This window comes from Parus major, chromosome 5, assembly GCF_001522545.3.
Source record: "Parus major isolate Abel chromosome 5, Parus_major1.1, whole genome shotgun sequence".
NCBI lineage: Eukaryota > Metazoa > Chordata > Aves > Passeriformes > Paridae > Parus > Parus major.
This window is the reverse complement of record NC_031774.1, coordinates 32,638,763-32,662,990: the sequence shown is the minus strand read 5'-3', so window position 1 is coordinate 32,662,990 and position 24,228 is coordinate 32,638,763. Positions and strand designations below refer to the sequence as shown.

The 24,228-nt window shown below is 34.8% G+C and overlaps 1 protein-coding gene across 8 annotated transcripts in view; it reads right to left on the bottom strand.

Moving 5' to 3' along the window:
• DPH6 (diphthamine biosynthesis 6) overlaps positions 1-24,228 on the bottom strand; it is a 197,706-nt gene that overhangs the window by 65,585 nt on the left and 107,893 nt on the right. For all 8 annotated transcript variants that reach the window (XR_004497795.1, XR_004497796.1, XR_004497797.1 and 5 more), the window contains one exon: positions 70-312. Coding sequence is in view for 5 of the 8 variants with exons in the window: in XM_033514979.1 (XP_033370870.1) it covers positions 70-312 (243 nt within the window). In the remaining 3 variants the exon portion in view is untranslated. The remainder of the gene's footprint in view (positions 1-69; positions 313-24,228) is intronic.

Sequence of the window (24,228 nt, the reverse complement as noted above, 5' to 3'; positions counted from 1 at the left end):
GATATTACTGTAAGATTTAGAGAGGAAAAAAAACCAACAGAGAAAGAAGAAAATGGATACAGCAGCTACCTTTTTGCATTCTCTTAATTTCTTCTGCCATATAGAGCGTGCAATGGGAATGCTCTTGCTGTTGGTTACGTAGCAGCTGGCTGTGATGACGTGGTGGAGTGTAGTCTTCTGGCTCATGGCTTGAAGAACTCGCCCAACGTGGCGGAGGGAAACGCTGGCCTCTGCGCGTACGCCACCGCTAACAAGCTGCATCGTGCAAGGTACCAGAGCAATCTGTCCTGCACAGTACAGAACATCACCAACCTAGGAGAGAATCAGATCAAGTACATAAGACCCTGGGAGTTTACAGAAGACAAGGGAAGCACCTTTCTCTCTTCCAGCTAGTTTCTTTCAATAGTACTGTTCTTTGCCATCATTTGTTACAAATAGAGCATACATGCCAGCCTGAAGATAATGCATGGATATATGTGTCAGCTCAAAACAATAATCTGATGTGGACTGTTACAGCTGCTGGATACACTGATGCCCCAACATGGTTAAATATGCTCTTATTTTCTTTTGAGTGATGCGCATTATCTTGGGTTCAAAGCTATTTTTTTAATCTTCTATGTCTTTAGCTTTGTTTTATATAAAACCATGTAAGACAGTATCAGGACATATCTGTAACATCTTTAGTAAACTAATTTAAAAATACTGTAAAAACATATTAGCAGAACACCTAAATAATTGTGTATGAACAAAAAGCGATGATATCCCACCAGAAGGTAAAAGCAAACTGCAGATTAAAAATAAAATGCTGAAGAATGCTACTTGAACAAAGAGATGGGTCACCTTTTGAAAATGGACTTTAATGGGTGGCCAGATTTACTACTGCAATGCAGTTATTTGGGCTTATTTTCTAAAATCTTCCTGGCAACACTCTGAAGACCTACTTTTTTTAACAGCAGCCAGCAAAGGAAACATTTATTCTTATTATTCAGACCTCTCAAAGATTTTTTTATAAAATCTCAGTGTAAATATCAAAACTTTCCATCGTCTTATGCTGCACTTCTCTAGAACGTCTGTGCATTTCCTAATCAGTGAAACAGTAAATTTTATTCACTATCAAAAGAAAACTAAGTATAGAAGTGGGAAGTAAGGTGGGCGTACGCAGCTTTGAAGTCAGCACAGGAAGAATTTTGCTAGGAGTAAAGACAGAGAAAATGGATTGTGCAAGGAATCTTTTGGAAGAATTTTGTAGAACTTACTGTATAAACTGTAAAAATTCCTCAGAATTAAGAATAATTAAAAAAGAAATCTGTGTCCTAGAAGACATGGCAATCAAACCATGTGACAGACCCATATGCAACTCCAAATCTGTCCTCATAACTGTCTGTGTCTCACAAAAGACTCACACATGTAACTATTGGAAGAGTATCTTATACAATTTGGCATACAAGTTCTATGATTAGCAGCTGAAGAGGGGGAGGAGGCAGAGAGGAAACAATATATCAACCGACACACATCAACTGTTTAAATGGTTTAAAATACCTGAAATATCGTTTGATAATGCTATATATAATCCTGATTTTGGAAAAAATATATGAAAGCAGTATTTTGGTTTATAGGAACAAATGGTCTTTCTTTTTTTTTTTCCTTTTTTTTTTTTTTTTTTTTACAGCACTATTTTAAAATATGTGCCACTGAACAAGGGAGTCCAGCCAGCTACCAAGTGGCATACTGACAAGATGAGAAACAAATTCAGAAAGATATGATTCAGAGGGGCACAGGTTTGTTTTTAAAGCAACCCATTCATTTTCACCTCTGCAAAGTGAAATCCATGCATTAGTCAAAAACTCCAGTGCAGGTAGTTCATACTTGTAAGGAAAAAAAAAATCACACTGATGGTATTTCTTCCTTTTTTTCCCCTGTTGAGCTGCTGGTTTTCCATGCATCACCCATGTTAATTATTAGGTAGACAGAAGAGCTGTTCAACCAGTTCACTTCCCCTATTCTTGAACAGATTGTTTGAGACATAATATGAATACTAATTAACGATAAAATATCTGTCAGTGTTTTGAAATACAGACCAAGATAGCACTTTCTTAAAGTATCCTGGACAGTTCTGATACAATTAGCCCCAGTGGTCATAAGCAAGGTCGTAAAAAAATCTCTGAAGGATTTGAGCAAAATTGGCACCACTTTTGGCTAAGATTCAGTGGGAATTTTGCAGAGTTTTTTAAAAACCAATTGAAAAAAATCCCTCTGTTCCTAACATACTTGTTTGTATCTTAAGAGGCAATTAATAGAAAAACAATGTTCCCAACAAGCCACCATGTTATGGAAGGGTGGATGCAAGGGGAAAAGAGGGGAAAAGGAGAAAAAAGTGGCCACAGATTTGCAGCAACTGTAATTTGGGGGACAGAATTTAGAATAAGGGAAGGAGGAGGGGCGTCTCTCTTCTCTTTCCCAGTGACTCAGTCATGAAAAGCAAGCATAAATAATCAGCAAGGACAAAGCAGCAAACCAGTACAAACACTGCTTTAGCAGATTTTAAGACGTTGTCTCTGGAATGTTTGAAGTATTATACCGAAAATTTTTAGCAGAGTAAAAGGCATTTAAAACAGGGAAGTCATCATACTATCTTGTTCACAGTACTGAAATCTTACAAGAGGAGCTGTCACAATGTATGGTGTCAGTACTTGTGTTGTGAAAGTGTTCTGTAAAACCCTGCTAGAACCTTGCAACAGTTTATCTTTTTGGAGCATTTACTAGGATAACAGAATATCTTTCAGGGTATAGATTCACTGTGTATCCAGCCTGGCGGACTTGCATTATATAGGAAACTCAGTATAGAAACAAAACTACAACATAACGGACCTATATTTATCCTTAAAGGATCTGTATGTATACAGTGGATGTCTCACTGGTGATTTGTTTTCACTGCAGACACATATCCAGTGCTAAAAATTAAATAAATACTTGAACCAAAGACAACCCTGGAAACTCAGGCTTCATACTGCTGAGATGCTCACTTGTGCAAATTTATTTCCATACTGTTTCACAGCAGTAATCAGATTATAAACGGGGCCTCATGTAATTCCACATTTCTTCCCTTTTTATTTTCATTTGTATCATTGCAAGTTAAAAGAAAGGTGAGTCCTTATAAGTTAACATAATAGTTTAGCAGCTGTTTTGCTCAGTCAGTACAACTGTAAATAATCAGGGGAGTTGAATGGACAATCATTACCTCAGAGGACGCAATGCATGCTCTCACAGAGAGAAAGGTAAGAGATTATTTAAAAATTACTACTTTCACAGTGTAGCTGTCTTGCAGGGATAAGTACAATTCAAACCTAGGGCTTAGCTGATACCAATGGAAAGCTGTATAGTAGCTTTTTTCTTCTAAGGTGTTTTCACTTATTAGGAAAACAGAAGGAAAGCATCAATGGTATCGGGGAAAGGAACAGTCAGAAGAACTGACTCAGTGCCCCTTGGAACCCTTCTATCACATGAAATAGTTTTTAACAGCATTCTAAGTTACTGAAAGGACACAACATATCTCCTATACTATGATATATGTATCAGGAAAAGAAGCAATGAGAAAACCAGACTTAATTGACTGAGGTCTAACTTAAGCTGCTAATGAGAAAGGAAAAGCTGCAATTATTGTTGCCTAGAAAGAAACAATAGTAATAGGATGTCTATAGATATGCACTGAGTTGTTTTTTATTAAAGAGCAAGAGCAACTATGGAAAGTTTATGAAACTGTTCCTACTGGTATTATCAAAACTTACCAGTAATTAACTGACAATATAAAACTTGCTGGAAACTTCTAACAGGGGGATCTCAAACATTCACCCACAGATACTTAAGCAAATGGTAATAGTTGCACCACAAATGCATGTTTCTTGGCAGGAAGGAGTCAATATGCAATCAGCCAAATCTTTGTTATGAATGCAGTTTGGTGTCTGAGTGACTGCTGCCCTTTAGCAGGTCGGGGTGCACAAAAGGTTCAGTGACCCCCTGACCTACCAGTGACACAAGCCACCATTAGGCTCAGTCAATGTAAATAAGCAGAACTGACAACACACTAATAGGCTGCCTCTGGTCAGCCATGGGTACCTCTGACCTTAATGAAGACCTAAATCAATTAATACTCCAGGCAATAAAGACCTCTGGCTGATTAAGTTAGATAGAAATAATCTTTTCTAACAGGATTTAAGCTGCAAGGTGGTGAACTTTTTATTCAATATATGATAATCCTTTCTTCCTAGGGCCCTCTTGTTTTAGATAATGATGGCAAAATTGCTTTTTGTAATGTGACATCTTTAATTCAACTGACTAGTATGAATAAACTTTTTAAAGGCATCGCTTAGACAACAGTAATTGAAAAGCTTGAAGTTCACACTACAAAAACAAATTGTATCTGACTGACATGGTTCTTACACACCCAACCTTCACTATAACTCATGTTTTTTCTGGAACTGTTACAAATTTATAGCCTTAAAATTGCAGGAATGAGTTCATAACACATAGCTGAGTTTTATAAGGATGAAGGATATAGTAAAAAAAAAAAAATTAAAAAATAATAAAAAATTATTATTACCTTTGACCAAATCTTTTTAAATTTCTAGGACTCCACATATAGCTCAGTCAAATGTTTCCACATCATACTCAAAACTTCAGAACTTTCCTTTGAATAAGTTTTTTTTCCTAGTCAGGTCAAAAAAACCAATAAAAATAGATTGATAGCATATTATCGCTATTTTATTGAACTAGCTGCAATATTTCCACAGTTTTAAAGGCTCTTTAATTCAGTTTTCAGATGCTGTGAGTCCATTTTGTTAGTTCTCATTTTGGGATGGATGTTTCAATATGTGTCTGATCACCTAACCTACATGACTACAAAACACTCATCAATTTTCATTGTTCCTCACTATTAAAATTTATCAATGTGTGTTTTTAATTTTTCTCTTTGAATTTATATATTTGGGGATTGAAAACTCATAGAACTTTTTTTAATAAGTGAAGAAGTACTGTAATTTCATGAATGCTTACCTAGGTTGTTTTTTTTTTTTTCTGCAGTTTAGGAAAATTAAGATACATCATCCCACAAAGTCATATTTGACATTGAACACAGTGTTGTAATGCTATCAACACACCTAAAACTTTTGTGCATTTCCTAATTTAAATTATACCAAGGAGAAGTATCATGTCACACAGTATACAAACACTGAGCAGCACAAAACCTGGCAATCTTAAAACTCAACAGTACATCTGAAGAAGCCACAATACTGTTATGAATACTAAACCAACATAACGAAGATCTCCTAATCATACTCTATACTTCTCAATTGTAAACACCTCTGTTATCCTCTGAAAATCAAATACCTCAAAATGAGATTTTTGACAGTGCTGGGTTTACAGCAGGCAATCCCATCTAATACATTCCTGGAGGTCTGTAGTACCTTGAAGTTTAACGAAATGCTAAATGTACAGATTTGAGAAGAACAACCAGGTCAAAAACTTAAGAGAAGGTAAGATCAAAGTCTTAGTTTGAAATTAATCTTTTACAAACTGTTCTATCACAGAAAATTTTAATAGTTACGCACATATATTTGGCACTGTGTTGGTTATTTTTAAATCTTGATCAATGTCAATTTTATTCTGCTCTACAACTGACAGAAATAAAACCCCCACACTTCTGATTCACTGAAGACAAAGATTCAAAAACTGAAATTTTCACAAAGAAAACCCACCTCAAAAATTGTCATTCGTATTCCAAAGGAATATTAGACATAAATCAAAAATAAATTCAGCTTTTAAAGTCAGAACCTGTAATTATAAGCATCTAGAAAGATTCCAATAAAGTGGGTGAAAAAGGTTTGCCATCTAATACATCCAAGTGGGCATGACAGACAGCTGGTCTGAAATCTCCACAATTCTTGTTTTAATCAACTTGTAAGCTCCAATAGAGAGGAAATGAACAAAATTGAGGTAAAAATATTCTTTTCTTAATTTGCATATTTTGGCCCATGTGCTGTACTAGTGCCCAAGGTACATGTTGTTCCTTCATGGAAAATTACAGTAAACAGCTCAAAGACTTAACTTCCATGAAGGAAAAACTGCTCTCCACATTCTAAAGGGTGCTTTTTCCTAAATATAAAAAGAGCAGTCTCCCTATTTTAAAATGAGCAAGCTAACAAGAGTATTAATCTTTGATGCATTTCTTCCTTGGGACAGTGGAATTCTAGTCTTCATGACTATTAATCTGCCACCTTTTACAAAGCCTACCATTCCTCTCAAGCTTTTGAAAAATATCACAAGTTCTCACACAACCACATTAGCAAATCTGCCAACTGTGAAAAATTGCAGAACACTTAGCTTTATGAACATACCTTATCTAAAAGATGGAGTAAAACCTCCAAACTGATTAACACTTCTTCATTTATTATTCATGTCACTTCAAATAAAGATGCCAAACAAAACAATTTTTAAAAAAAATGTACTCAGATGAGTCTATTCCTAACAATTGGGGTTGGGATTGGGAATGAGGCACTTGAATTGGTATTTACTAGAAAAACTAAAGGCCTTGTCAGGGCCCAGAGAAACAAGGTAGGAAAGATTAGTACCTAACAGTGTAAAGTGAGAGAAATGACTCAACATGGACATGAACTCTTGAGCAATGGATACAACATTTTTAGAAAATGCATATTATGCCCACTGCAGGTGATTGTGTTTTTTTAGTGAATTATATATGCAGAGATAAGGGAGGATAATGTTTATAATTCATATGGATTCTTAAAATATCTGAAAAGGCGTATCTGGAAATTATTTTTTAACTGTTAATTATAAACGCTGTTAACTAGCTGATAGTCTGTAAGGAGAGAGTAATGAAAATGCCAATGGAACTGAAGTGGGATGCCGTAGGGATTGGTATTAGGGTTGATTTTGTTTAACATCTTCATTAAGTCAGTGAAAGAAGGGATTAACAGCATGATAATGAAACCCACAGAGGATACTAAATTGGAATGTGCACCAGTAGAAATAATAAAAATGGACACAGATAAGTTTGAAATAATGGCAGCAAATAAGAAAATGAGACAGCTTAGGAAAAATGAAAACTCATGCCAGAACATATAGCAAAAATATTTTGAAATATAGATATTCAGAACAAGAAAAGAAACTTGACTGAAGAACTGCTGAACAGTTTATATTAAAACAGAACTGCTCTTTACTAGAAGCACATTCAGTATAGGACAAAAGACATTAGAGTTTCTGTTCCCATGTCACTGGTCTAATCAAAAAGCAAAATTTGTTAAAATTCCCCAAACTGGTATAACTTTTACAAAAAGTATGATATGATTTCCATATTTCAAAAGGAAGTCTGTAAAAGTTCAGGTGATATCAAAGCTTCAGATGATTCTTCAGAGCCAACTCTTTTTTTCCAAGAGTTTTTAGATTTTGTCATTAACACTTTTTCAGTTTACAGCTCAGCATAGCAGCATTCAAATTATGGTAAGCATCTTAATCTGCCAGGGTGAAGATGTAAAAATTACACCCCCTCTCCTCCATTTTTACTCTTCTCTGTTAAGTAGAAAATGTCTACAACTTACATGAGATTACCTAAGCATTTATTTGGGGCTCCCACACAGTTAATTTGTGATTTTACTATTTAATCCCAAATTTATTTTCATAACAAAAGCTTTATAAAGTATCGCTAGAGAAAGATATAGCTGGCATATTCACAAGACAATCCTCCCCCCTTGATGTCTACATTTTTCTGTACTCTACAGTTTCTCTACAATTCTAAGGAACTGGATAGCACATAATGTAGAGAGGTTATAGGGTAACTGTGTCCATACACACACTATCTAAAGGAAGATAAAAAATTAAGTGATGTGACTTCCTTAGCACCTATATGTGATCATATTACAGACTTTCTCTCTTCTGCTTTTATCCTTAAACATACAGTATACTTAGAAAGGGATCTCATTATCTCCTCCCCACATTAACTGATGATTCTACTGACAATTTCCACTTACAGTAAACTAAATCACCAGTTCAACTATCACTGCAGTGATAAAGCAGCCCAAGAAAGCACAGTAGAAATTTCTAGATTTTAGTTCCTACTAACAATAAGGGTGCTACTGCTTAAACCTGCACCACTGTTGTGGAATTCAGCATCCAAGGAGAATCAAAACTGCAGTCATAAAATCCTATAAAGAATGAGTTGTTTTTTTCCCATTCCTACCTGTCTACAATCCTTATTCATGCCAACTGTCAAATAGTTTAATGTGATTATAAACAGAAGAGGGACAGATAGGCAGAGAAAATACTCGGTACTGAAAAGTGAAAGCTGTTCATCACACGACAGTAATTCACAGTGTATGAAACACATTAACACCGTGACATTCTATTCTTACAGAATAGATTTTGTTCCCAGCCTTCACTTGGCTTAATATTCTTACTTGAAATACGCTCTTCATGATTGTCACTGGCTACTTTAAGAGGGTTTGTGATAACTGGGAGATGGAAAAGAAGCACTTGCATAAAACCAAGAGCCAGATAATTGAAAACAAGTTAACTGTAACTACAGTAAGCTAAAAGTAATAGTTGTCATTCTAGCCATAGAGTTTTTTGCTTTTATCTATCCTGTATGTATACCTGCTCTCACATGGATTTTACTTTCATCTATGACTACCTAAGCAATAGCCAATACTAAAACAGATTAATGTATGACAAAGATTATTTAGTCCAGAAGTCCAATTTATAATATGTATAACCACCATTTCCCAGGGGAAATGAAAGGACACTTGTTCATGCAGCTAGATGCACCTGTACAATATACACAGCAATAATGCATATAAAATATAACCTACATGACATACAGTATTTAACACAATCCTCTGCTTATTTATTCATATTTCAGTGATAATACTTCCTTAAATAGAAAATATCTTTCTCTAGGGATACATCTTCCAATGCAAATTTGCAAGTCAAGTTCTGATTATACTTACAGAAACTGAAATTTTAAACAAAGATCTCCATCTATTCTTAATATTCTTGGCCAAACTAAAGTCATATTATCTTTTCTGCATTATCAATTAAACTAAACCTGACAAAGAAATGAGTTTGGGTGTTAGGGACTTCATGGTATCAACTTCAAAATCCTGCTAAATTCAGCAGTACAGCAAGAGTCCGTAGCTAAAATTCTGTATTCTGAGCAGTAAGATATGATCTGATCTATAAATTTAAAGAATTTTTAATTCCACATTGATGATATATTATACATTCTCATGCAATCTGAATTACAATGTTTATGAAGTGCAATCCAAGAAACAAAATGCACAAGGAAAATAATGCCTTTGTTACCTGCACGCTATTAACTATTCTAAAACCTAAAGATTCCTAACAAATTAAAAGAAAATTAATGGAAAGTAGTGAAACACAACAGCAACCTCAGAAATACACTAAATATGCTCAGTCACACACATTTTCACAACTTTTATTTGTTGTATGCTTAAATACTGATCTTTTATCAGAATTGCAGTGTGGACAACATCCTTATATAAGGTAAAATTAAATTCATAACCATGCAATGAGGCAGAGTTTACTATGGAGTTTCAGTGGGCAGATATTCACTTAGATTGGCCACACTTCAAGAAAAGAACTTACCTACTGATAAAGTGGTAACTTGCATTTAAAAATTAAATTTTTGCATCAAATTTTATTTTAATTTTGTTTCACAATTAGACTATAACTGTCTTATAATTATATTCTGTACAGTAATACATATTCATCTGAGTATGGAGTTACTATCTAGCATTATACATTTTTCAGGGTTTTTTTTTGCATTAGTTTTTGGTTTTGTGTACATTCACCTTGGTCCTTTTAGTACTCATTTTCATGGAATTTTCTAAGTGGTTTAAAAGGATAAAAATTGAGAACTGGAAATTGCACTATATTGACAGTATATTAGTAAGAAAAAAATTACTAATAAAATACGTATCTCATGTTGTGCCATTCAAACTGCAACCATGTATCTACCCATCTTATATCACTAAGCCATGTCAAGAACCAGTGCCTGCAGATTTACTATATGTTTAGCCCATTTGTTTGAATTATTAATAAATGTAGTTATTTTGCTATCAAAAAATAATAGCAGAGTCAAGCCCTCTGATATAGAAAAATGGGTTTAAAGTCAAATGTTGAAACTAAAAGGGGCTAAATAAGAGGAAGGGAGGGGCAGATTGCAACGAAGAATAAACCAGCAATTAGGTTAATCAGCTGAAATATTGCTGAGACTCAGGTTTAAATCCCCTTTTTTAGTATTTTCCTTTTGCCTGATAATGACAGTGCTGCTGTGACCATGGGCACTCTAGGAAGCACATCTCTTAATATCTTCTACTGGAGCTGTTCTAATTTGTTTAAATAAATTTGATCTTGGATAATACAGGATGGCATATTCCTGCTCTATGATGAAAAGTATTAGTTATGATGTGGAAAAGCTTTATAATGAGCATCAAATCAAAACTGGTACAGGACTGATTAGGATTTCTTTCTTGATAGACAACATTATCCAAAAAGGAAATGACAAGCATTCCAAACTGCTATGAGATGGTCATTGTTAACTTATAGTTTTTGAAATGATAAACATTTAACATGATAAAAGACACTTAAGATAGGCTTTACACTACAGAACATTCAGGCTGATAATTCTGTATGAACAGAGTTTTTGTGAAATATTTAGGCTACTTCAAAAGATGCAAGATGACAAAATAAAAACCATGATGGGGAGGGAGTTTTTACCACATTTCTGAAAATAAGATAAAATAAAAATGCTTACACAAAACTAATGTGGCCATGAGATGGGATCAAGAAGTTCTCTTGGATGTATAATGGTTAAAACTTAAGCACAGAAATGATGAATTAGAAACAATATTGATGACATTATTATCAGAAAAGCTTTAAAATTTTAATTTGAATTTTACAAATAACCAATTGAGTATCTCTTCAAAAACAGAGGCTGTATCAAAGTCTACAAATTATGTTGAGAATGGTTTAAATATCTAATATTGCTTTTTGAGCTAAGGGAAATTATAGGTATGTTACTGAAAACATAACTTTGTATGACAATGAAAATGTCTAATATCTTGCTTGTTCAGCCCAACAGAATGAGCTTCTAATTATCAGCTAAATAGTGCACAGTATTCAAAAAGTATGCAAAAATGCCAAAATTTTCAGTGATGGAAACTGTCTCATACAAATTTTGCATTCTATTTATATGACATAAAGATTGAAGTTGCCTGACTTGACCATTCATTTACCAGTTTAAAGTTATGTTTTAGGATTTTGCGAGAAGACTTGTTAAAAGAAGTTTGGCCTAAGTTCAATCAGCACAAATTTTTTGTTATCAAGTCCAGTGAGGTATAGATAACACATAGCATCTTTCAGTGTGTGATTCCAGAGCTCACGTTTGACAATGTAACTGCTCACAGCATTTGACTCCAAACCTCTCTCCGAGTTTCTGCTATTCAGATCTCAATGAGTTAACTCTCCAACAAAAAACAATTACAGGTTTTTGCAGAAAAACTATCACATGCTGATAGTGAATAATTAAATGTTCAAACTAAAGAGAAATGAACTGTTTCTGTGATGTATGTTTTGAACTTCTAATAGCTAGTCTGATTCTTCAGAAAAATAGCTGTGCTACAATCAGTGAGGGCACTAATGGGGAATGTAGAAGGGTATAGAAGAATAATGCCCATAGCATGAAGAAAGGTGTAGAAAAAGAGTTATTCCAACTGCTATTTTTATGTTTTGATTTTAATGCTAACTGAATGTCATGGATGTTTATGTAAAGGAATGTTTTTCACTGTATACCCTGGCCTTGTAAGGTGATGTAATGCTTTGATGTTATGCAAACTTCATAGAAGCAGAAATTGCACACTGCAGAACTAGGCTCTGTATGCAGAACAAGATAATAGTGAAATTCAAATGAAATATGCTATTTAGAACACAATTAGAGAACAATAAATCAGCTCAACACCTTCTCAACACAGGAAATTGAGAGTTAACCGGTGTACCCAATTTTAATTTTTTTTTTTAAAGGAGGAATAAATCTGCTATAGGGAGCTGCTTTGATAGACCTTTGAAGGTCTTCAAAACTCTTGCTAATATGTTATTCTCTCAAAAATATTCCCATAATTCTGCTGTCTCCCATAATTCCTTGCCTCGAGATTCATCTGTCAACTTTGATGCATCTTTTAAAGTACCCCTCCAAGCCTAAAAACCATGACTACAGACCACAGAAGAGAACTCTTTGCTTTGAAACTATCTGATCAATCAGAAGATCATTTACCTGCAAGCATTATTTGGTGAAGCTAAAGCGGCACATCAACCAGCAGCATCTGAAGGCTGAGGCAGCAAAACGTCAACAACAAATTGTCATTGGCATTCCATTTATGAACCTTCAAACAGCATCAGATCTTTTCCATGGGAAACCAGATCAGGTCAGACTGGAGCTGAATATTTCTTAACAAGCTAACCATCAAAAGAACTTACGTTTTGAATAAAAAGGCTATCATTTGTTGATTTGAATATCAAAGGGATCCACTGCAAACTCCCAGTCTAGAAAAACCTCCCTAAGCTACACCAGACAGGTGTTTAATAATCTATTATTAAGGCACTATTTTAGGTTACTCAGAATCATAAAAAATAGCTGTAACTGTGAAGCTGCAAATGGGACTGCACAAAGAAATGAATGCTATTAACATACTATTAACAATTCAAAAGAATGAGTTGACATACCAATCAAACTTGTTAATTGACTGTCAATGGCCTGTCCCTGAATATACAACATGACTGCATTATATATTTCAAATGCTGACAGGAAGACAGTTTCATTTGCATTAACTTCATAAACTGATCAACAACCAAACTGCCACATACATTTATAATGGGAAGCTGAATCATTTCAATATTCATGCAGCTCTGTAATTGTAAATTAGGTGCTGGCAAACAATACAATACTGTACATACTCTAAAATATCCTAAATTTCTCTGACCTACTTTCTTTTTTATTTTAAAAGAGCAGTGGAAAAAAGTTCTCTCTTACGGGGATGATTATTACTTTAATTTATGGTTCATGCCTTAGGCAAAATTTGTTTGCAACCTAGTTTGCAACCATTGTTTTTAACTCTAGATGGATAACTGGTCCACGATACATGAGGCACACAAGGTGATGTAAAATTTTTCATGCTTTAGTTCTGTGAAGTGTAAATATCATTAAAATACAGAGTAAATCTGTAAAAAACCAAAGTGAATGAAAATATGTACTATTTCCTTGCTATGACACAAAGCAGATGACAGCAGTGAAACCACTGAAACTTTCTAATTAGACACTGAAACGTGTAATTTAAAGTGGAAAGTACTGTTCTTGTACATCCTTCCCTATGCCCTAGAATTTACTGCCCTCAGAGGTCCTGTCTGTATAAAGTATGTTTCCTAAAAATATCTCATAATTACACCCATTCAGTTTCATTGGGATTGACAGTGATAGTAGCTGAAATGGCTGTGATAGTGCTGCCATTTTAGCCAAATGGTTAGTCAGACATACTCTGTGCAAAGTCACAAATCATAGGACTTGAGAGCAAAAGTGCTTGTGGCGCTTCCATATTTCTACACATATTTATCCAGCAGAAATGACCAAGGGCTGGAGGAAAATGACACAAAGAATTCCCAATAAAAGGCATGGGCGAACATGCTTCATTTTTCTTGTTAATATCTGATCCTGCAACACTTAATAGGTTGCATTTCTGCTCACTGAAAAATACAGTTCTACCTAAACTAACAGAGAAGCCTTCAAATGCTGTCATTAATGACTGTGTGCATGAATATCAGTTTGTATGCCGTAATCATATAATGAATATATGAAAGAAGAAATCTGTTTTTATTTGTTCTTGATGTGCTATTGGCATATTTGTCACTGTTTATATAGAAATAGTAATATCTCAGTCACTTTGAGAATCAGAGAAATAAAGCTAAACAGAAATGTCATAAATGAGGATTAAGTTATGTGGGTCTGAAAGTGTTCCACTGAAAGCTAAGTAGTAATTGATCAAGAATTCCATAACTGTCAGGTCAGTCACATTCCCCCTATATCTGTATGACCTGGAGGTAGTATAAGTTTTAAACATATCAACTGTAAATGTACGTTGTCTTCTTTTCCCCTCTTTTATTACTACTACTTTCACCCTGTCAATCCAACAGTCACTTCCCTGGCTTTAAAGTTATTGCAAGAAAGAGCCAAGCACTACACACCAGCATAACCATACAGATATGATATAAACGTCCAATAAATCTGCAGTCATGGCAATCTTCTCCTGCATTTCCTTTCAGATAAACAATATCACAGGACAATTTCTCTGCTACCTACGTGAGCTGCTATATTTTAGATTTTATTATTTGTAAGACTGAGAAGCAAAAAATATTCACATTTATTGTTCTAGCAACTGCAATTGAGGAGTATGAGGACTAACAAATGGAAATATAAAATCTTTAGAAAAACTGAATATAGGAGCCACTGGGGTGTTGGCAGTCCCAAATCATCCTAACTGGTAATCATGAAAGATTACTTATACTACAAACTAGATATTAGCTTTGATATTTTCCCTGAAGTATAAGCTGAGTAACTGTCATACTAAATAACATCATATGATGGGTACTGCTAAGTTCTTACACTGACAAAACAAGGATCATTAAAGCTTCAACATTCTTTCAGATAATCAATGTAATATAAGCAGTATGTGATTAAAAACACTTAAGACATGAAAAGTGTCAAGGTAAGGAAGAGCTCATTACTCAAAGGATGTAGCATCTATAAACCCAGCCACATTTGAAGGAGCTGGTCATTTATTACTGCTGCTAATAGTAATACACAACTACAGTGAATTCAGTAATTCGTGCTCCAAGATTTATAAACTTTGATCATAAAATATATATACATATACACAGCTAAAATACATGCACATATAAATATTACTGAAACAGAAATGGTGTGATGTATGTTCATGTTTCAAAAAGACACTTGATTAATTCTAAGAAGTTACAGTTTGTCTGCAGTGCTTCAAAATTTACATTTGAAATAGTGACATTCTAATTTACTCAAATAAACCTTTTCAATGAAATTTTCACTATACTAGCTGAAATCTTTGAGACCCTAACTAGCCTGCAGCTAGGTATCTTTTTAAGGTGGGTTAAGAACTGTTCTTGGGAAGAACAAAACTTTCTATTATGCAGATGAAATCTCATCCATGTGGGAAATGGTGCTTTCTTGAAGATCAGCATGAGACTGGAACACTAATTTAGACACAAAACTTGATTATTACAGAACTCATGATCATTATCTTTTAATTGGACGGCAGGCTTCTCAAACTTAGCTGTCTGGAGAAAGCTCACGAAACATTATGTACATTTTATAGGACAAAAAGGCTTAAGTCAAACGAATACTGAACTGCAGTAGACCATTTGTTTTGTATGAGGATGGTGAATATAAGAAAGGTGTAACCAGTGTATTTGCTGAATGCATTACTGTCAGTTGCTGTCTGATTAATGGCAAGATCAGGACTTAATACGCATTATATTGTACTGCAGAGGTAAAGGGGCTCAAGCAAAAAATCTCATTCCAAGTTTGTGACAAAACAACAAGCAGCTTAACACAAACCTGTCTGCATTTGCTGTTTTTTAAGGAAAAATTGAAATGAACAAGTAAAAAATTATTGTAACGAATTTATTGTAACAAATGAATTTATTTTAGAAAATTTCAGTGGATTAGATGCCTAACAAAGATATTCTAGCTTACATTATAGTCCTCTTTCCACTCCCAGAGAAGAAACACTAAATCCCTATTACATCTCTTTATGAATAGAGTAAATAAAAATTTATATTAAATGGTTCCCCCAGTTTGATTGAAAAGAAGAAAATATTAAACACATAAGGTGTTCCAGGTTCCTGACCAGTTGGGCAATATCAGTCCTCATTTTGGGTGTGAAGCCACAGTATTGGCATTGGCTTATCCTTTATACATACACGAGCCAACGAGAGTGCAGGAGGAATAAAAGAGCAATTCCATAAAGCTAGAATATGCCTTGTATTAAAAACATAGCTCTAATATTAGTCTAATTACTGAGAAAGTAGGAATGGCATGAGCAGGAAACTAATTTACCGATGATTTCAATTCAGGTTCAACATTACCACACAGGAAGACAAGTAAACACTTACATATGCATAATATTAACATACCAGAGATTAAAACTTAAGCACTGACTAGGAAATAGCAAAACTTTAGTATACATATGGAAACTTCAAGTAGATTGGGCGATAAGTGAAATAAATATAAATGCATTCACATTATGAGTGTACATTTATATTTAGGAAGATAAACTTATTAGCAGGACATTTAGAGTTAGGACAAACACAGTAAAACAATCAAATTAACAGACTTCTGCAAAATTTTATTCTTTTATTTTAATGTTGGAAGTTTTCTGAGTTTTTGCCCCCAGAAAACCCTGAAATGTTCTTGATATTGCTTTCCAATTGCTATACTTCATCTTCTTAAAGGATTTTTCCTGAGATGAGTTATGAAAAGGCAAATTTGAAGTTTCTATCTGAAGCTACCTCTGATTACATTACCTGTATCTGTAACACTTTTCTTCTAAAGACTCTGCAACCCTCTGTATAGTTTTTTTTTAACTTTTTTTAAATTTTTTTTTAAAAAAAAAACTCTGAAACTTACTCAGCAATTATGGGAAGTAAGTAAACAACATATTTCAGCCCAGGGGATATTCCTCCTTAATTTATTTGGCATTTTAACGGATAAAGTTGGGAGAAAGAGTATTTTGTAATCACTAAAAACTAGCCATCATCATATCATGCCTCTAATTTCACAGTTCATTTATTGAATTCAAATTCATTGCTACCTTTTCAGAATTTAGGAAAAAAGTATCCTTGCAGACTTGTTACTGTTACAAAGAAAGCTGGAACTTTGTACAATCTGAGCCACAGGCAGAGTTGATTTAGATTCTTAAGGCAATTCCTCAAATACAGAATAAGATCTGACAGATTCTCTCACATGAGGAAAAGACCCGGAAAGAAAATGTTTGGCAAATGTTTAGTAAGCTTCCCATTTAAGGAATACTCAAATCCTTTCCATACCACTAACAGAAGACTGCTGTGACAGTCTCTAGAGGACCCTCAGTCCCAAATAAACCTATCTTTTAAATCCCCCTTTTTAACTTTATGTGCTCTTTGTCCAAGGGTTGAGATCAATCTAAAAACTCTGGAATTTACATATATTTGATAACATTTGTCAAAGAGCAATTTGGTGTGATTTACAAAGTTTTAACAAAGTTAAACCAGTAGGAAATAAATTCAAGTGTCTCATCTGAGTGTGTGTCAGAGAACAGTTGCCAACGTTTGCAAGTCATATGACCCCAACAGGACAAAAAGTAAATCAAACATTATTCAGTTATAAAGTTTCCCTCAGTGCTAATATATTATTTACTGCACTCATCCCAGCCTTCTCAGGAATCCCATCCTGTTCAATTATTATTATTATTATAATCCCCTTCCCATAGAGGCAGGGAACTGGCATGCATGCAGACGTAAACAGAAGCCTCTTTTACTGGTGAATTAGTCTCAAAACTGCCAATCTTGCTTATTTGACCTTGGCAGTTCTTAGGTCAACCCTCGAACAGGAAAAAAAAAAAAATAATCTTAACAATTTAGGGCTTTAAATGCCCAGTTTTCTAAAGCAAGAATGTCACTGCAATTTCTTTCTTCATATATTTCTTCATATATACATTCATGACTTTTACTGTCATGAAATTAGACTGCTGTAGAAGTCTGGCATGTTAGAGATCTCAAAGTGATATTGATCATCTGTACCAGCTCTGTTTGACCTTGAATTGCTAAGACATTGAAGAGGGCCTATTTCTCCTCTACAAGCTAAGAGGGTTTCTTTCTATGACAGAGGCACTGGGTTTGCCTGTCCTAACTGGAAAAATATGAATGAACCTAAAGGTTCATACCTGCAGGTGCATAAAATGCATATATTAGACCTCAACAGAACTAGTCTGCGTTCTTGCACAAAACTAAGTATGCCATGGAATTTACAGTGTCTCACAACCAACTCTAAAACTTAATGAAGCTGTGGTTCTAAAAGGTTAATCATGTTTTTAATCAATCTCCATGCATACAAATTGGACATTTTTCTAGGGTTCTGAGAAGCCATAGAAAGAAAAATTAATAATGAGGGAAACAGTAACATAAGAAAAAGAAGAAAACCCAGTAGAATTAAACATTTTGCCCAGGTCTGGAAAGGAAGTCATGTATTTGAAATAGATATTCAGATGATTTTCATTGTGCATGCCAGGATGTTTTAACCTTTCATGTCCCACCTTACCCAGTTAGATCTTTTAGCTCAGACTGTCTGAATTAGCAGTAAAACAATGTATAGATGTCTAACATGATGTTAGTAATAGCAACACCATGTATTTTGGAACATGGCAGGTGACATTCTAAATCAGATTACTTTCTTCTTTTGTTCTCAAAAATAAATTTAGCTGTAATTTATATAAGTATATTAAAAACATTTTGATTTGCAGCAAAGATTTCATAGTCAGGAAGTTTTTCCTGAAGGATGTGTGACCAATAGCTCTGGAGACTTAAACAGTATGTTTATTTCCAGACATACACAGCATCACCCAGAGGTCCTGGAAGTCACTCTGTCAGTAAAGCTTAAAGTTATTGTAGGGGGACACCAGACTTTAGTCTCCAGGACAGCTGAGTCATTTGCTTCACAGCTGACAGAGCACTGCAGTGTAGTCTGAAATCTCACAGTTGAATCAAAATTGTTATGCATAGTGAAGGCAGTAACCCAGTTTGATAAAAGGACATAACACAGTAGTCTTAAACTTTTTTATAGAATTACAGTAGAAGTAAACAAAGATCCTATAATGGTGAAACCTCAAGCCATGCAATATCCATGGATCTGACAGTATGATCTCTGTGAGATACTATTGCACTTCTCATACAACCTAAACTACTACAATGTGCTAAAATGCAAGCCCACAATAACATCAGCTCATATTAATTTGATCCTCCTGATACCTGAGGTTTCGAATCCATCACCTAAATAATACATAAAAATAACCTATGAAAATACACACAGTGTTGTTGTCCAGTATGTATCTCAAGCATGTCTTTAGCAGAAATTACATCTCTGAGAGACTATCACACCTGAAATTCCTGCTCAAAGTCCCATGACTGCATAAGTTTTCATTTTAAGTTCCCCTCAGTACTTAAGGCCTTGCCTATACTCACATGCTTCAGACCTGCCCATGCCAAACATCTCTGGACAGTCCCTACATCGGTGTGGTTACACGATATACAAACTATGAGTTCTCTAACTCTGTGTCTTCTGCCACAATAATCTCACAAAACATTCATGTCTTTGTTTAGCTGACTTAAAAAACTTACTACAAGATAGCAAACTGGAGAAACCTGACCTAAAAGTGTACCTTCTAAACTCAGTTCCATGGTTCAATTTTGTGGAGCAACATGGTCTTTGGTATAGTTACTTTTTCAACTGGAACAAAAAATTGAAATAATCACAGACAATGAAATGAAAATTACAACTATGGCATCACCCAGGACAGTGCCATGGCGAAGTTTCACTTCCATTTATAACTATAGCAGAAATTTAATCTTTTCTTTTAAGTGAGTGCTATGAGGAATCTCCTTCAAACTAATAAAATATTTTCAGTTGCAAACACAGACTTCTTGAAATTATACATAGTAATCAATTGGCCTCTACATGAGTTAAAATTATGGTTTTAATTATAAGTAAATAAGTAAATATAGGTAAATCTCTCCAAACATCTGTATGCCTCAGTCCTCATTTCAAAACAGTATCTTAAAGGTATTTCAAATAATTCAACAACATCCCAAATATTTCAGTATACTACTGCTGAAAAGTACTGCAATTATGCTAAAGTTTCAAAGTTTTTTATAACTAATTATTACAACTATATAGGTCTGAAAGCTGGAGTAAAAGTTAAAGATGGAATAGAGAGTCTGGTTTTGCCTAACCATGAGCTTTTCAAAGTGAAACTTAAAAAAAGTATCTTTATAGATCTTCCATCTACTGTATATTTTGTGAATGTACTTTAAAGGCAGTATCTTTAACACCACTTCAGCTGAAATGAATATCTGTCTTTATTTAGCACTTAAATGGCTATATTTTCATCACTTTTTTTTGAGGGCCACAGTTGCATTTAAGGCATATTGATAATCAAAATCTTAAATCAGGTAACATACATGTAGATATCAGAAAACCTGCAACATTAATATGGAATATTTTATATCTTCCTGCAAGAGAAATGGGACAAAAAAATGTAAAAAGATAAACCTGAAAAAAAAAAAAAGCTATGGAGATTTCTCATTTTTGAGCTATTATTAAACCCCTAAAAGCTAAATGCATTTTTTCTGATGAAACAATCTCTTTCAAAAAACAATTCAGTAGAATTCCAGGTACTAAATTGTTGAGGAAAGAGAGTTGGTTTCCAGTCTGAAATTCCTCTAAATCTTTAGAAGGCTCTGGACAAAACCTTGCAGTGATTCACAGGCTGGTATAAATTTCAGAAGTCTAAGCAAGTCATTTGAATGGGAGGGGAGCAGAAAGAAAAATCAGATTACATAAATTGGCTTAACATTTTTTAACTTGTTTTTTTTTTTTTTTTTTCACTTTCTTATGTCCAAAAATTTCATTCTGTATTTATACATCTCCAGACATCTGTCAGCTCATCCAGAGTAAAAACTTCATACGAACTTGTGACTATTCACATCTCAGACATGCCCACAATACAAGTCTGTATCAAGCCTACAATGCACACACAGAAGAGACTTCTACTGTAAGACTTCCCTAGAATGTAAGAACTCTGCACCTGATGGGAGTCCTTCGGGTTTATTCAAAGTTCTTCTAAGTTCTCTTAATGGGGTTGCCTTCAACTTGACCTTCAAGCATATTTACATACTTAAAGAACAGCATTTAATTGAAAAAGCTGTTTAGAAAAGAAAAATTATGTAAATAAATAAATATACTGAAACAAATCTCAGTTAAGTGGTTGCTGTTTTAATTACTGCCATAAACTTTTTGTTTAAATGGAATTACCATATCATACAAGAATATACCCTGGTAAAGCTAGAATATGAGTATAAAACAAATCCCAGCATTAAATCTCTCAGCTTTGCATTGATTCTTTATCTCCCCAACTCCTTTTAAAGGCTGCATTCAACTTTTGTATTCCAGCATTCTCTATACTCTGCTTTGCATATGAAACAACAGTTTTTTCAGGGTGACACTTCATTAATATTTCTAGTACTTCATAGCAAATAAGAATTGCAGTCAGTAAGAAGATTCTTATACCTTGGGTTAATTTCTTACCCCATCACTGCTCAGCATATCACTACAAGCTGTTTAGGACTGTAATTGGCATATAGTGGGCCAAAGCTGCACTCTTAAGTTTACTTACATAAATGTAGCTTAGAGCAGAACTTTATTGTCAAATCACATTCAATATCCAGAAAGTGCATATGTAACACTGATGAACAAAATGAAGAATACAGACCACAATAACCACTATTAGTTATTCAACTTCCACAAGAAATCCCATTTTTTTTAGAAAATATCAGTATCTGTATTAGGCATGCACACTTCTAAAGTTTTGAGTTCCTCTTACATATAACCAGAGTTTCAAAATTTCTCAGCAGTTAGCAGCTCCCATGGAGAAATGGACAACTCAGAAAAATAGAAAATGTTATGAACTGCAATCTTAATATGAAAATACAGTTAGTTAACTACCAGTATGGTGAAAACAAAGGATTTTTGTTTTAAATTACCGTCATGCTGAGCCCTTCTGAATGCTAGTTAAGTAATGAAGGTATTTAATTCTTTTTGCAGAGAAACCTTTTCTATAATCAAAAGGAAAAGAAAAATAATAGATGCAGGATAAAAACTGTGTATAGGGCTAGAAAACAAATATGAACAGCCACCTTTCCTGCTTAGCATAGAAAACAACAGAATTGTGAACAGACGTAGTGCATAGAGCTAAAATAAAGAAGAATGGCAAAAGTGGTGGTGAGGTGCCAAGGCAGGCTAGCAGTGTTTCAGACCCTCCTCCATGATTTACATGTACTAAGGCTCTGTATGTACATTTTTTAAATTACAGTAATTAACTTTTTGATACTCTGAACAGGAGGAAAGGCTGGGGAAGCACACAAAGAGGGATTCAGCTGAGAGTGTAATAAACTGAACTAATCACTTGGAACCTGCTCATCTTTAATCCACTTTGGTTTTCCCTCTTGGGATGGGAAAACACCACCAGTCACACTGGAGGTCTCACTCATCCATAGCTCTCTCTGCTTCCTCATCTTACTCTTTTCAATTTACAGTCTTCCAAGCCTTACATCAAGTACTTCTCAGAATAACACTTCAGATTCAGCAAATGAGATGTCTGCAAGTATGGTTGACATCTTAATTTCCTGCAACATTGCTGAGAAAACTCACACTTAAATAACTATTTTATGGCTTATCCATTTTATAAGAATAAATCAAAAGCTATTTATTTTCTGTAAATTTCTTCCAAATTTTTAGGTTTAAGAAAAAGATTCTAGTTCAGAAAAAAAAAAAAGTAACAGCTTTTAAAAATTATGCCAAATTAAACCTTGGCAATACTTGTTACTTTTCTCCAAACTCTGAAGTGCTAAATTAAAAATACATCTAAGTCAGTTCAACCACTTAACTTTTCGCACGGATTACATACGCTTTACTCAAACAAGAATAAATGTTGAAAATTTTCTTCTTGCTACAACCCAGAGCTACATTGTTCCACTTATTTTTGCTATTTTGTTTGAGGACACAGGAAGATCTGCGGGAAAGGGACATTTTGCATTGCCCACGAGTCTGGGCAGAATCCTTACTTTTCACTTGACAAATTGCATTAATAGCAATGTCTAGTAACAGTAATAGTAATGAAATAGAGAGATGGTATCTTGAGCTGCATTCAGAGGAGCACTGCCAGCAGGTTGAGGGAGGTGATCCTTCCCCTCTATTCAGTACCGTTACCACACCTGGAGCGCTGTGTTTGGTTCTGAGTTCCCCAGTACAAGAGACAGTGTTCTACAAAGGCTCACAAAAATGATTAAAAGACTGGAGCATCTTACCTATTAGGACAGGAGCATCTCACTAGTATATATATAATTGGAAGGAGACTGCAGAGAAGAGGGAGCCACGCTTCAGCAGCGATGCCCAGTGACAGGACTGGAGGCAATGTGCGATACAGGATGTTCCCTCTGAACATCAGGAAACACTTTTTTACTGTGTGGGACTGAGCACTGGCATGGGTCACTCAGAGAGGTTGTGCAGTCTCCATCCTTGAAGATACTTTAAAGGAGTTGGGATGCTGTCCTCTGGCAACCTTCTCAGGGTGGCCCTGCTTGAGCAGAGGTTGGACAGCATGATCTCCAGAGATCCATTCCAACCGCAGCCATTCTCTGATTCTGTGGAATGCCTGTATGGGCTGGGAGATGAGCAGGACAGCTGTGTTACTCACAGCTCCATCCCACACCGTTCCACATTTGAATGGATGTGCCTCAGACATTCCTAGTCACTAAGAATAGTTTTCCCCTTGTTTTTTGTCTATTTGCTATTCCTCTCAGTGCTAATATCTTCTGTTTTACTTTCCACTTTTACCTTCTCAGAACAATGCAACACAGAAGTAGCTGAAATGCCAACAGACTGAGCAACATAGAATTTAGCTGTGTGAGTCCAGCCTAGACTCAATTTCCAATCTATGGATTGTGTCTTTCCCCTTTCAGATTCTCTAAATGATTTTACTGTAATGCTGTCAGAGTACTATGTTAATTGTGTCTCACATACATATGATACAAGTTCTGCATGCCTATTTCTTCTCCCTTCAATCCTTTTCCCATTTTTACAGACCAATTGAAAAGATGCAGAGGAAAAACTCTTTGTGAAGTATTATCTGATTTAACTATTTTTCTCCCATCTACCAAAAGAGGAATGACTGCCTCCTCCGCTTCCTAAGCCTAAGAACTACAGTAATAGAATTTTATAAAATATTATTCTAAATTTGTAGAGAATTCACAAATAGT